Source organism: Apium graveolens, chromosome 5 (assembly GCF_009905375.1).
Source record: "Apium graveolens cultivar Ventura chromosome 5, ASM990537v1, whole genome shotgun sequence".
NCBI classification, from domain to species: Eukaryota; Viridiplantae; Streptophyta; class Magnoliopsida; order Apiales; family Apiaceae; genus Apium; species Apium graveolens.
In genome coordinates, this window is record NC_133651.1 from 206083872 (window position 1) to 206099495 (window position 15624).

The following is a 15624-nucleotide window of genomic DNA, read 5'->3' on the forward strand; positions in this document are numbered from 1 at the left end:
AATAATGGTCCAAATTGTCGTATCTGAAAATAAAGGCCCTATCTGTCACTTCATAACTGAAGACCGTCTAGCATTTTGATTATTTTTCTTAAAAGTAAAACGGAACTTCGTGAACCGTTTTAACACTTTGATTTTTTTTATATACGGGCAAACGGAACTTCGTGTACCGTTTTAGCATTTTGATTTTTTTTATATGGGCAAAACGTTAGATAAAGCAGCGTTTTTGTACAAATGTAGCAAAATGTCATATAAAGTAACGTTTTTACCTTAATTTTTTTTTAAAAATAAAATAAAATAAACACTATATCTTGTAAATTATTAAATCATAAATTAATAAAAAAATATTTTAAATTATTTTCTAAAACCCAGAAGGGGATTGTTAAACCCTAAAATGTTAAAAATTATTAAATTAAGTTACATTCTTAAATTTTATAATTATTTAATTTAAAATTAATATTTCTGATTCTTAGGGTTTAAGGCCTAAAGGCCCTAAACCCTAGATTAAATTAGGGTTTAGACTATAGGGTTTAGGGTTTAGGCCCTAAACCCTAAACCCTAAATCGGTGTAACATTTATTATTATTTTTTTAAATGTTTCTAAAACTCAAAAGGGGATTGGTGAACCCTAAATGTTAAAAATTGTTAAATTATGGTATCATTTATAAATTCTAAAAATATTATATAAAAATAAATATTGAAATTATTAAATTAAGTTACATCCTTAAATTTTAAAATTATTTAATTTAAAATTAATAGAAAAATAAGAGGCAAAACGTTACACGATGTAGCGTTTGCATATTTTTTTTTAATCTAAAGACTAAAAACGGAAAACGATATTTTGTTTTGCATGTATTAAAAAAACGGAAGACGATGTTCCATTATGAGGTGACATTTTGGGTCTTTTTCCCCGAAAGTGACAATTTGGGCATTATTAACTCAAATAGTGACAGTTTGGGCCTTTATTCGAAATCATGCATGTTCTAATCTAAAATAAAAAATTGTGTCAATTATTCTTTTATTTTGTCTCTTATACACAATCGAAATAACAAGGGTTTATACATAAATCATAGATCCACCCTTCTCGTTTGTGTATGTAAAGCTACTACACCTAAGAACTCGGTATATTGATTATATTTCATAGCCAACCGTTTTTCAGCAGTATCCAATTATCCACCATTATTATGTACTTACACACCTCTTTAGGATATGTGTACTGCACACTTTGTCACAAATGTGTTTTTCAAGCCCAACCGCATATCACGACATACATGTGATCATAATTAAGCACGTTTTTGACAAATTTATATAAAGTTGACATACATGTGATCATAAACTCATGTTTATAATTCTTTTTCTCCCTCTTCCAAACTTCTTTTTCTCAGACAAATTCATCACTTACATAGTCTTTTTATTTCATCCCTTAATATCTTTCATTTAACAATTAATTCTTGATCATAATTTAATTGTCTTATTATACATTCTTTTCTCTGACTGCTCCATGAGGATGTCTCTGAATTGTCATACATGGTTATGACAGGCAGTTCTGGAACTTCTTTGTCTAAGTTTGGAATCTGGGCTTCTTCTTCCTTCTTCACCATAGTTGATTGAGTGGTCTTCTAGATCTTTAAACCTTCTGTAAGTTGAAGGCTTACTCTAATACCAATTGTTATTCACTAACAATCAACTTAGGTTAATTTGTAGAAGGGGGTTGAATACAAATTAAAATTTTCAAGTAAATCTGTGCATGAGAAAGGAAATATGAACACAGATGCTAATAATTTCATGTGGGTTATTTTTCGACTTGCCACCTGAAATTTATTTTTGAAGAAATAATATATTGCAATTACAAGTGTAATATCACATATGCGATTTTCAGTGTTTCACTTAGAGGATGATATCTCTCTAAAATTCTGTCAAAAACCTATTTGTTAAGCGAAATATTGCTACTACTTGGTTTATATATCACCAAATTACAAATCTTGCTAGACAAAACATATTGCAGTTCGAGGTTAAGCAAGTTTGCTTCTTCATTCTCTTTCCCGCGATACTTGGACAAATGATGATAGATTTTATCTTGATATATAGCCTTGAATATCTCTTCAATTTGTCATGCATGAAAATTGAATGTTTCTTTTTTCTTTGGAATCCAAGATCACATGCAAGTTTGTCTTGGTTATACTTTTTTTTATTGAGATTCCCATCAGCTCATATGTTGTGACAGTACTAGGTTCTGACCACTGTAATGTTACTATTAGTAGTTATAGATCTTCATAGTTGTTCATCGGCATTCGACTAAGAACGTAATACCCTTTGAAGATCTTTTACGACAACCTTTCTTAGATCAGTCACTTGATTACTGATGTAGATAGTTGTTGATGCTCTGTCTACACTAGTTGTTGATGACTCACTTCAATCCTATTCTAGATTATCTATTGAGCCAACATGACTTTCGAATGAATAATTGCATTGCTATCTGTTTATTGACTTGACTTTCTTCTAGAAGATGTTACATGACCACATCGTTTGATGTGCTACTCCTCCAATGGCTATCTCTTAGGACGGCTAGCAATTGAGGTTTACATTTTGTCGTACATAATTACGTAAATATGATTTTATTTATCATCAGAATTTATGCTTAATTTCTAACAAAGACTTATTTTAAAAAATAAGGAAAATAGAGTGTTTTATAATTTCACTCGATAAGCATGACTGAAAATAAGGAGGCTTATTTTAAGAAATAAGGAGAGTGATATTTAGCGCTCGATAATTTAGTGTTTTATAATTTCACCCAATAAGTATGACCGGAAATAAATATACTTATTTTAGGAGATTGATGATTTTATCCGATAAGCACAACTTAAATTTGAATTTGAGGAGTAGATTGAGTTTGGATTAAAAAGGATGACCAAATCAAAAATTAAGTATATATTGGATCATGGCAGTGCAAAAAAATGGATTATGTACACAATAATTTCCTGTTATGAAATTCAAAGATGAACGCGTCTGCAATTCATCCCTGACCAGCAACAAAATAAAAGAAAATATCCATTTCAGGACAATACTACCAAAACTGAAACACATAACTAAAAGGTAAGTAAGGGGCCCACATGTCCCAGTTAGTCTCTGCAATCTTCCAGAGTATATATATTCAACTACTATCACCGTCTCCGTCTCCTTCCTAAAAAAACTGCTCTTATCACCCCGACAACATTTCTTACCTTCCTTTTATACAAAGTCAGAATTGTTTTTATTTATATAAATACAAAGTAAATATAAAGGGTACAACTTAGAAGCAGAGGCATAAGTCGATAAAAATGGCGGCTGAGATAGAGGCTTCAACTGCCTCAGAACTGGCCCTTGCCGACACAGACATCAACTGGGATAGGTATGAAAATACATATTGTATATGTTGTACTAATGGGTTGTGATTGTGACCCATTTATGTTAATTCTTTATATGATCATTAATTTGTTATGGTTTTGATCACTTTGTTAAGTGTTTTCATTGAATCTTGCTCACCCGTTTGGTTTTATATTAATTTTGTTTTTATTTAGTTGCCATCTTTGCAATTTTAGTTATGTTAATTTTAATTGATTGGCTGTTTTTGATTTTTTTGCCCCTTGTGTTTAGAACAATTTTTTGTTGATTTTCGTTTAGGTTGAGGAAAATACTTAAGAATTAACAGAGTTTTTGGTGTGGGATTTTGGGGAAGGTTGCTTTTGTGGCTGACTCCCCTCAAGTAAGTGAACATCAGAAAGCGTGCATTGTAAAAGTTAACTCACTTCTATACCGCTTTGTGTTATGGTTTCCGAAAAATTCAAAAAGTTTTAGACATTTTATGATCTTGGATTTTTGTGGAATACATATGTCTTCTTCTTAAGAATTGATTTTTCCCTTTAGAAAAGACTTGCTTGCTTGCGTAATTTGATTTCATTTGGTTACACGTGTTCTTATTACCCTAGAAACTAGACAAAAACTTGGATTTTATTCTCTTGGAACAAAATATCAGTTGCCTGATGTATATAAACGATTAGGTAGTTTGGTAAGTCTTTTATGACACTGGTTCTTGCCTGTTTCTTGAGGACATTGAGTTGTCGGGTTCATTGCAATGTAAGTGTACTATTGTTTTGATTAGTTATATTCTCTGGTGGTAAATTTAGCGTTTTAATGATGTACCACTTATTAAAATGGATTATCGGAGTTTTGCTTCCTTTTGATAGCATGGCATAAACTGTAGGTTGGACAAGACGAGGTTTCATCTGATCGGGGCTGTTCTCTTCAGTGCGCAACAAGCACTGCTGCATCCAACACATGTTGTAAAAACTAGAATGCAAGTTGCTAGTCCTAGTCCATTTCACACGAGTGGAATGACAGTATTCAAGCATATACTAAAAAATGATGGAATTCGTGGAATCTTCAGAGGTTATGGCACTTCTGCAGTAGGTGCATTACCTGGCAGGGTACTCGCTTTAACTTCACTTGAAATGTCCAAGGATATGATGCTGAAATACACTGAAGCGCTGAATATGTCTGAAGCAACACGAATCGGCCTTTCCAATGGGTTTGGAGGCATGCTATCGAATTTAATTTCGTGTGTATACTTTGTGCCTCTAGATGTGGTAATTAAGAATTTTCCTTTTAAAGTCAAGTCACACATATACATCTTTTGTAGCGTTTCTACTTATTTTATAACTCATTTACATATTTAGTTGTTCATATTAACCTGCTGTTGTCCATATTTTAGTGTGGACTGCTGTTAGTTAATGTGAAATTCTTGGCAGTCTTAGTAGCGACATGAATATTAATAATTTTCATCATTCTTTCGGGTTTTTTTTGAACTGTATATTGTGTGCTTTATAGGTCTCTCAGAGACTAATAGTACAAGGACTTGGAGGGACTACATCCTGCAATGGTCCAGTTGATGTCGTACGGAAAGTTAGAAAGGCCGAAGGATTTCGAGGTATGTATAGAGGCTTTGGATTAACTGCCCTGACACAGTCTCCAGCATCTGCACTTTGGTGGGGCACATACGGTGCTGCCCAGCACCTCATCTGGAGGTATATTTTTTAAGTTGTGATTATGTCATCTTAGCAATATTATAAGATGACCTCCTAATTCCTATATATATCTGATATAAATTATCTCTGTTTTCTCATCCTTAGGAGTTTGGGTTATAGAGATGATCTTGAGAAGAAGCCTTCTCACATGGAGATGGTGACAGTTCAGGCTACAGCAGGAATGGTAGCTGGGGCTTGTTCATCAGTGATCACTACTCCTATAGACACCATAAAGACAAGACTTCAGGTACTATAGTGCATATGCTGAATGGAGAATTTTTTTAGTGTCTATTATGATTTTAAAATCATTATATGTTGTTTGTAGGCTATGTCGCACATGTGTAGCACTAATGTACATTATTTTTCTTGTTAATTCAATGTGAATATTGAAGGTTATTGACGATTTCTATGTTGGAAGACCATCAGTGATGAAGACTATAAACACACTTCTCCAGGAAGACGGGTGGTGGGGATTCTATCGGGGATTTGGACCCCGATTCCTGAACATGTCACTCTATGGAACTACCATGATTGTTACATACGAACTGATAAGTATGTTTGCTTAGAAACCTCTATGTTTGGGAAAAAATTTAAAATTGTGGCGGTCTATATTCTGCTGTATTTAGTGGCTTTCTGTGCACTTTAAAGTTTGCTGTACTTCCTTTTTTCAATCAAAATTTGTCTAGAATTTCAAATTAAGGTTTCACACTTTGTTCCCCTTTTGAGTACTGTGAAACCTGTAGTTTACGGCATGTGTGCCCTGATATTCTTAAGGATTGTTTTCTCTAGAAGTAAAAATTTTTGTGAAAACTAATTTGGTCTTTACTGTAATTTATGGCAAACATGTAGCAATGATAATAGGTAATACAGTCAAATAAAGTATGTGTCTGAAAAACAGTGGATTTTAGTTTGTTGCTTTGAATCTCAAATTTCAAATTACAAACTAATACGATGAACCCTTTTTGCAGAAAGATTGTCAGTGAAGCAAACATGATTTCAGTGAAAGGAGCAGATGAGAACACAATCTCTATGTTGTGCACCATGAGGAATCTTAAACCATGAAAATATATTCTTGGTCAGTGTTTTTTGTAGCTCTTTGTTTAAGTGACTAGAGAGTAAAGAATCAAGGGGATATTATGTTGTTAGAGAGGCATGGTGCTAATATTGTCGGAATTGACAAAACAGTGGCTTTCTTTCATAGTTCTTCTGCGGAGTATATAATTAATTCAGATTTTTGATAGGTACAAGTATAAACCTCAGTAGCACTCTATCTAGTTATATCCTGCTGACTAGTTTATTTAGGACTTCAATAATTAATTCTAATATGATTTGTCGTTCCAAATGTTTTTATTGTACTAGGTTGTTTCCTGTTATTCAGATGTAATTGTGGGTTTCAGTGGCCCTCAAAGCGCAAATCATTATAGTCTTGCTTATTATCTCTATCCACTTGCCTATCTGCTGGGACAGCTTATTATTTCTGAACCATAAAGACATGTTACAGCTTTGCTTCTGTAAGATATGAGCCAGTCTGTAGTTTCATGAATCATAGAATTATATACAAATCTAGCTTATCACTGAAAATATAGCATGAAACCCCTGAAATGCCACACTAAAGTCTCTGATTCGGATATCTATGCAAGGTGCAGAAAACGACCAAGTAGCTGTTGAGTTAATATTCATTTGATATATTGATTCTCAAGGAAGGGGTCACACATTCGAGCATTCACTCATGTTTTTTTATGTTCCTAAATTATTCATTTTCATCTGACGCATGTCCTATACAAATTTTCATTAGAATAGATCATGGATGAGATTGAGTTTAATTAATATCAGTACCATTTTAATTATAAATTCTTCGACACCGTTTCACGTCACATTATTTGAAAGTAGGGCTTAGAGATGGATGAGAAGTAATGAACGAACAAAAATAATATTGTTTGAAATTAGGGCTTAGAGATGGATGAGATGTAATGAACGAACAGAAATAACAATGTTAGTGTTTTAAAGTAGGGCTTAGAGATGGAGGAGACGTAATGAACGAACGCCGCATATTTAACAGAAATATCATCTCCTAGAAGAATGATTGCGAACAAGCAAGTCGTGAATAGGATGTAATGTACTGTCATTATCAACATAGATACATAAGAGTACGCATAGAATCTATACAATGCTTGAGCTTTTTCACGCAGAAGGTTAATATTAGTTGAATCAATTGTAAGAGAAGTTCAAACTATGAGACTTTTCCTTTTGGCTGCTGTTGCTCTGCAAATATTTGACAGTTAAGCAATATAAAATTAAGCTGCAGCTTCAACTGATGCTTCTTTCAATGAGATCTATCCGGAATTTATTGATAATTCAATCATCATCGTCATCATCCTCGCTTGGATGTTTCTTGAAAGGAGAATACCCTCTTTTTAGCAGCTTCTCAACCTCCTCAAAGGAGAGACCTTTAGTTTCTGGTACTAAGAAAAATATTCCCACTAGTCCGATGATCGAAAAACCGGCAAAAAGGAGGAAAGTTCCAGCAGAGCCAAGAGCTTCAGTCAATGTCAAGAATGTTTCGCTCACGATTAGATTTGAACACCAGTTAGCAACTGCAGCTATTCCTCCACCGATGCCTCGGTATTTTAATGGATATATTTCAGAGTTTATAACCCAAGGTACGGTCCCCATTCCGGGAGAGAAAAATAGAATGTAAAGTCCCAGGAATATGATTGCTGCGAATCCTACCTTGCTTGGACAGCCCTTGGTGTACCACACTCTATTATGCTCAGATCGACATGACTTCCTCACATCGTCATTGAGAGCAAAACAAGCTCCGGTTTTATACTGTGCAAAAGCAACACACGAATGTTCAGTTCATCCCAATATTTTCAGTTATAGACTGGAATAACTACGTAGCAAATGAAGCAACTTACTTAAAATGGCAAGGATAGTAGACTTACCTTACTGTCCTTATTTGAACAGAAAGCACAGCTCGAGTACTGTAAGCATTTGGTGCAGTCCCAGGATGATGGATTTGATGTGTCCAGGTAGGCAGGACAAGTAGAATTCTTTCCAAAACTCTCGGACTCGAAACTACCAACAGACGGTGAAGTGGAAGCAGCGCGGAAGAAGATAGCAGCTAGTATCACCAGGCAAACAATAATACCAAACATAGATATAATCATGAGCCTCCTCCTCCCATATTTATCAACGCAAAACATGCTGATGACGGATCCAACAGAATTCAGACCAGAAGTTACAAGAGATAGTGCTAAAGCTGTCTTGTTTGAAGCATATCCTGCATACTGAACTATGGTGGGACTGTAATACATGACTGTGTTAATGCCTACAAACTGTTGAGCAACTTGAACAGTAACACCAGCATAGAGTCCTCTTCTGACAACTATATTGCTACAAGCTTCCTTCACCTGCTGAAAAATATTTCCGTTTGCCTCTTTCATTTCCCTTTCGGCTGCAATAGAAGAGCGCAATGCTTCCATCTCTTCTTCAACTTCATCTGCAGGGTAGATCCTCGCTAAGATTTCACGAGCTTCGTCTTCCTTGTTCTGATCAAACAAAAGCCATAAAACTACATACTGTCAAACACACGACATCTACAGAAACAAATATGGGTACAATTCATTAATACGCACATTTATGTACAACCATCTGGGAGACTCGGGGAGACCCCACATTAACAGAAATTGGACAAGAGCAGGAACTCCTGCAACGCCAAGCATCCAACGCCAGGTTCCTTTTACCTGTAAACATGTAGAGACAGGATATATTCTTGATTTGAAAAGAACTGTAAGCAACCAATTCAAACACTAGATTAACATGAAGGCTTCTTAAACCATACATGGGTGAAAGCTAGATTAATGAGATAGGACAAAAACTGGCCTCCAGTAATTAGTAAACCATTTGTGCTAACAAGGGCACCTCTAATTCTATGAGGGGAAGCTTCTGAAATGTACAGAGGTGCGGTCATAGAAGCCATTCCAACCCCGCACCCAACAAATACTCGTCCAACAATAATCATTGCCGGGACTGGAGCAGCTGCCATGATTATAGCACCAACTAAGAACAGAACATCAGCCAACAAAAGCGATTTCTTCCTACCAAACCTATCATTAATATATCCACCTATTGCAGCACCAACGATGGCTCCCGCAACAGCCATGCTGACAATGGTTTCCTATAAATTGACAGGAAAAACATTTACTCAGGGTGATGATGACTGAACAAGATCACGATAGTACATGTGCTTCATATATGACCCTTCAACTTTTTTCTTTGATACTTCAAAGAAGATCAAGCTAAGCACCTGAAGCCATGTCTTCCTATCAACAGACCTGAAATCTTCACGAATGTAAAGAAGTGCACCAGAAATGACTCCTGCACTCACATCAGCAAATCATCAAGTTATCAAAAACAAGCATATTGTATATTAAAAACCTAATGTTACAGTTCATAAGGTAACAAGTGAACAGGTGACTATTGAATGAAGTAAATTGAGTGGTACCAGTGTCGTAGCCAAAAAGAAGACCACCGATGCCAGCGGATAAAGCTAGCCTCATGATATAAGGTGTTTTCCATGCTGTACCCCAACAATCAGCGAACTCTGTTTTATCGGCTTTAGTAACTGCCCCTTCCACCATTTTACTGCCACCCTTAAATATACTATTGTGCTGCAGATAAGTACAGAAGGATTTATGTTGATACTATGTTTCTAGCTATACAATCTGTAACAACTAATGATGCAACAAGATTGAAAAATGAGAACCACAAAAAAAACAGATAACACTCAAGAAACAGTGTGCTGAAAGTGAACAAGAAACATACACGCAAGTCGCAACAAATTCTGCAAGATCTGCATACTCGTTTCACAGTTTCGTAATTCACTATTAGCCTAATGATCCTGATTTTAACATGCTTATGGGTGGACACTAGTGTTTTAAGTCGATAATGCCCCGGTTGAGTTGTACATTGCATCATCTATACCCTGGTCCATTTCAAAGATGAAACATACTTAAGCAGAGCTGCAGAGATATACCTTATGCCCAGGAGCTAATTGATATAACACATCCACAATTATTCTTAAAGAAAAGCACTACAGTTTGAATCCTACGCTAAAGAAATAAATAGGAGTGGTGCGTGAAAGAGAAACATGTTTAGAATGATAAAATGTCAAGCCATGTCTCACATTGAAACTTGAAACTACAAAAAAAGAACAAGTTGGCAGTTAATCCCTTTGAATATGAAGTTTTTGGGAGGCTCCAAAACAAAATACGTTTCTCCATAATTTGGTTAAATGATTCATATAACACCCAGAAAATCAAACATCAGTGAAGTGGAGGATCATCACTTAAGTTACAAACCTAAACATGCGTGGAGTCGACAAAATAAAATGTCGATCAGTGGGACGAAACAAACATATCTGTGGATATCAACCCAAGTGCCAGATCCAGAATATAAAGAAAATAAGCTGTCAGTTGATCCGGTGGAAACAAAGCTATGCGAATTTCGACTCCGACAGAAAATGTACGGTGTCATTTAATCGATCTTGATGGAAACAAAGCTATGCGAATAACTAAACTCACAACATGCAAACTTCTTGAAACAAACTAGTTTGTTTTAATTCTTCTCCTCTGAAATTCTCATATTTGTTCAATTTTCAGATGACATGTAACTAGATTCTCATTATTCGCAAAACATCAACAGTCAATCAAGTGGTGAATCATAATCAAGCAAACAACATACACGTGCATGGGATAGAGAAAATTAGAATTAATACATGAGCAACCAAAGCAATTCTCCACGATTCAATGTTGATATTGTTAAACAAGGATGCAAGAGCTTTACCTGTATAAACTATAATATTCAATGTTACTTACAAGGATCAGACAGTTTTTTTTATACAAATCACACAAGTAGGATGTGGAGATAAAGTGCAAGTGCCTAGTTTGAGATAATATAGGAGATGTTGTGTGCCACCGGTTGAAAATATAAATATAGAAATGATAAGTCTTACCTGATTCTTGTTATTTATTTTAACTGTTTCTCCCTCATTTTCGGGGAGTTATTCAACTTGATGCTAATCCTTACTTTTCGTACTAGGTGTAAAATGTGAGTATATGTTTATAGGTGATCTGTCGTCTGTGCTAGATGCCCGAGTTGCGGACCCAGCTCGTTTAGGGATGTCAATCGGGTCGGATGGATATTGTAGAATTCATATTCGAACCTGAAAATTTTATTTATACCCGAACCCGATCTGATCCCGAAAAATATCCGAAAATAAATATCCGAACCCGATTTATCGGATTTCGAATCGGATTCGGGTATACCCGAAACCCGAATTTTTTTGAATTGAAAACTCGAACTCGAACCCGAAATCTAAAAATTTGTATAATTATTGATATTACAAGTTCTTGAGATCGAACACGCAACTTGCAGAAAAAGAGTTTTTAACGTGTCATCTTCAACCACTCCATCACATTATTAATTGTGTTCTTACATGTATAGTTAATATTTAAAAAATTAACTTAATTGATACCAATTTTTTGGATTTATCACTAAAAAATATTTTGTTAACCTTATAAACCTTATCACGCGTTTAAATGATTGAATAATTATATTTCATTAAACTTTACAATTAATTAATTTTTAACATAAATATAAAAATATATGTTCTAAAAATTATATAATAATTTGTATAATGTATATTATATAAAATAATATATATAATATTATATTATGTTATATATAAAATTCTAATATTATATATATATAATTATATATATAATTATATAACATATATATAATTAATATATATATATATAATTAACATATATATAATAATATATATATATATAATAATTCGAGTTTTTTTCGGATTTCGGGTTCGGATAGAGTTTCGAATTTCGGACCGGGTTTCGGATCGGGTTTCGGATCGGTATACCTAATATCCAAATCTAAATCCAAAAAATTTTGGGTTTAAAAATTAAATCCACATCCAAATCCAAAAATTCGGGTTCGGTAAATCCAAAATTTCAGATTTCGGATCGGGTATCCGTCAGATCGGATTATTTTGTCATCCCGAGTTCGGTTGCATACTAGTTATTAACTAGCTTAAATCCCGTTACCGTGCATAGTTTTTGTTAATATTTAAATAATTTTTAAATTTTTATTTATTTAATTATATAATAATTTTAGTATATTTATATAAATATATAATAATCATAAATTTATAAAATAAAATTAGCAAGAAGAATAGTAGTTTAGTAAGATAAACTTCTGTCAAAGTTTAGTGAAATAAGGGGACCGCATCCAGTAGTTCAACAATTTAGTAGTTTAGCATGTGTATAATATTTTTTATTTTTTATTTTTAATAACCAAAATAAGGGATAATTATTGAACTAATATATATCTCATTCCGGTTATTATATTTTAGTATAGATCTCTTATTAGTAAGTACGGGACACATTATAATTCATATAAATTTTTTATTTATATATTATTATGAATCGATCGTTGGAACAATTATGAATGGATATTATATTTTTTAATATTATTGTATGAAAATCGATAATTACACGAACCATTAGATATTAAATTTATATGCAAGCTTACAGAATTCCTTATTTCCAATTTTCATTATTTTTACATTTGTAATAATCTCTAATAGAAAATTTCTTCTTTAATTGATATTGGGCTAAAAGTTTTTTTTTTTATTTTAAAGTGCATACATGTTCTTTGTCACTTATTTTGATATCTTGACTTATCTTTTTCTTGAACTATGTTGAGCATAATTTCAATTACTTTTGAATATTTATCAAATATTGTTATATAATCAAAGTTGCTGAACTTGATTTATATTTTTATTCAACTACGTTGAACATAATTTCAATTATTTTTTACTATTCATCAATATTGTTTCATAACCAAAGTTGCGAAAAAACTGATATGCACTTTAATTGTGCTATTCAACCTTAAAGTTGTTGTGTCGACGTTTATTAGCTAGGTTTGTTGTACAATATCCTCACAAATTGAATATTCTAAAAAAACCCATTTTTATCTACTATTAGACCAATACTAATATTTTGTTGCAATAATCAATTAAGTTTCACTTTCAATCACGTGCTTAAAGATGACATACAATTTTGATTGTTTTAATAAATTTTAAAGTTATATTCATGTTAAGTGAATTTGGTATGATGTTCAATATGCCCATAAATTGCACATTTTAAAAAAAAACTTATTTTTAGGGTGTGTTTGGTATTGCTGTTGCAGACAGCAACATCAGCTTTTCGCTGAAAAGCAGTTAAAAAACTGTTTGGTAAAATTTAAAAGATGCTTTTCAGGAAAGTGCTTTTAGCCTAAAAGCTGCTGTTAGAAAAAGTAACTCCCCCATGCTTTTAGAAAAAACTGTTTTTCAGCTGTTGCGGGAAGTAGATGCTGATTTCACCATCAAACCTTATCAAAAGCATCATTATTTTTAATTTTTTGCATCAAAACATATACGTATCGAAAAAATTACCAAACAGTCATCTGATTATTACAACAACACTTTTTTCAGCAGCACTTTTTCTAACAGCACAACAATTTTTAACAACAATCCCAAACAGAGCCTTAGCCTCTAACAATTCTTTGACCAACAATTATATTTTATTGTAATGATCAATCACGTTTTTCTCTCATTTATCTAGGAAATATTGTTTATGTGCAATATAATCTACACGTCTCTTCTATATATAATAGCACAACAAGGGGATAATATTTTGAGATTAAAAAGTCTCATTGAAAAGACTAAACCACCCCTGTTTTTAATATTTATATAAAAATTGTGTTTTGTGGGAATCGAACTCGAGTTCTTTCATTCTTCTATACAACATCGTACCACTACACCATATTGTCACATATGTTTTTTATCATACACATAATATGTAAGTGTGCTAAAGGAATATTTTATTTAACTTTAAAGATAGCTACTTGAATTCCGCAAAAAAAATGATAGTTACTTGAATATTTATACAATTAATTTTAATGAATTGAATTCCAGATATAAAGTTAGGCATAGTACATAAATGGATTATTATCTTATTTATTATTATTTTTTAGTTTGAAAATATATCTCATATATTTTTAACATATTTTTTATTATAAAAAGTAATAAAATGTACATATATAATTTTTAAAGAAAATATCGAAAATAGAATCGCCTATATATAAATAATCTAGATTTGTATTAAATATTTAGATAAGTTCGAATTATAATGAGTCAATGAAGTTTAGTTTATTTTGAATTTGAAATCAGAATTTGGCCCATTGTTCAAAAAATACTCGAAATTTGACTACATGACTCGCCGAAAAATATTGTCACATTCTATATTTAGTTAAATTTAAATTACAAGTTTGACGAGAATATCTTACCAATAATGTGAAATTTTTTGATTTCTTATATTAATATAAATTAATGTGTTTGAGGTATTTATAGGATCAAGTCAATTGATTATTTGTATTAAAATTACTAACTTCACTGGTAGCTAATAGTGTTTTATGACTTGTCCCAATTTTAAAAATATTTGAAATTTGATATGAGATCTCACGAGATTTGTTAAAACTACGATGATATATTAAATCAATTTATTTTTCATTTTTCACTTAAAAAAACTGGCATTTTAAAAAGAATTATTTTAGATAAACAATATTTATTGATCAAGATAATATTGTACAAATATTTTGAAGTATTTTAATATTTTGAATTATTCAAATAAAAGTTATATTTATACTATATTGTAGCATTTGATTCAATATATTTTATACTATTTAAAAAATATATATTGTTCAATAATTCGAAGGAATTAACCAGTTCAACTAATATTTATAAAACTTTATCGAATTCAAAAGTATTTAATTTTAGGAGAATAGTATACAATATTATTAAATTATTATATGAAGAAATATGAGAGTTGTGATGAAAGAAACTTAAAAATAGTTTATATAATAATATAATTACAATTTTTCCTTCAAATTCTTGAAAAAAAATCATGAACATCAATAATAAGTCTTACAATATATAATTTATTTTTATGTTACATGATTGACACTCGGTCGCGTAAAAAATAGATATGGATTGTTTGTTAGTAATAATGTGAATACCATATATAAATTATTGCAATTTATTTATTTAATTTTTTTTATCGTAGGCAACCCGCAGCCGCTACCCTTCGGGTGCGCACTGGGTAAACCCTACGGGCTCACGCAGTAGCCTGCAAACCATGTGAACCAAGGTAAACCGCATTTAGCGACATGCTCTGACTCAGGAGGCATAGTCAAAAATTCTTCTCCCGTGTGATTCGAACCTGTGACCAAGAGGATAGTTATCCCCTCTTTAACCAGCTGAGCCAACCCTCGCGGGCTCAATTTATTTATTACATAATTTTAATTTTTGAATAATTATAAATACATGTTATTTAAGTAATCTATTGTCTCACTAGATATTAATAATGATTATATATGTACATAAATCAGATATTTAGCATATAGATAATTGAAACCATCGTGATTTCCTAAGAAATGTAACA

The 15624-nt window shown here is 32.3% G+C and overlaps 2 protein-coding genes across 5 annotated transcripts; one reads left to right on the forward strand and one right to left on the reverse strand.

The window, feature by feature from the left end:
• Positions 1–3039: 3039 nt before the first annotated feature.
• On the forward strand, positions 3040–6494 carry LOC141661560 (uncharacterized). 3 transcript variants are annotated; one of them, XM_074468569.1, is made up of 6 exons: positions 3040–3384; positions 4237–4618; positions 4860–5056; positions 5162–5303; positions 5475–5608; positions 6025–6493. In XM_074468569.1, the coding sequence occupies exons 1-6, from the start codon at positions 3314–3316 to the stop codon at positions 6116–6118; spliced, it is 1020 nt and encodes a 339-aa protein (XP_074324670.1). In that variant the 5' UTR covers positions 3040–3313; the 3' UTR covers positions 6119–6493. The 3 variants fall into 3 exon arrangements, with proteins under 3 accessions (XP_074324670.1, XP_074324671.1, XP_074324672.1); XM_074468570.1 differs by having other exon boundaries at positions 3046–3384; positions 5449–5608; positions 6025–6486; XM_074468571.1 differs by lacking the exon at positions 3040–3384 and adding an exon at positions 3519–3738 and having other exon boundaries at positions 6025–6494.
• Positions 6495–7090: 596 nt separating this feature from the next.
• Positions 7091–11031, reverse strand: LOC141661561 (inositol transporter 4-like). 2 transcript variants are annotated; one of them, XM_074468573.1, is made up of 7 exons: positions 10904–11031; positions 9564–9729; positions 9366–9436; positions 8901–9236; positions 8695–8802; positions 8002–8607; positions 7091–7885 (listed from the first exon to the last, which is right to left on the reverse strand). In XM_074468573.1, the coding sequence occupies exons 2-7, from the start codon at positions 9697–9699 to the stop codon at positions 7412–7414; spliced, it is 1731 nt and encodes a 576-aa protein (XP_074324674.1). In that variant the 5' UTR covers positions 9700–9729; positions 10904–11031; the 3' UTR covers positions 7091–7411. The 2 variants fall into 2 exon arrangements, with proteins under 2 accessions (XP_074324674.1, XP_074324673.1); XM_074468572.1 differs by lacking the exon at positions 10904–11031 and adding an exon at positions 9884–10040.
• Positions 11032–15624: the final 4593 nt, after the last annotated feature.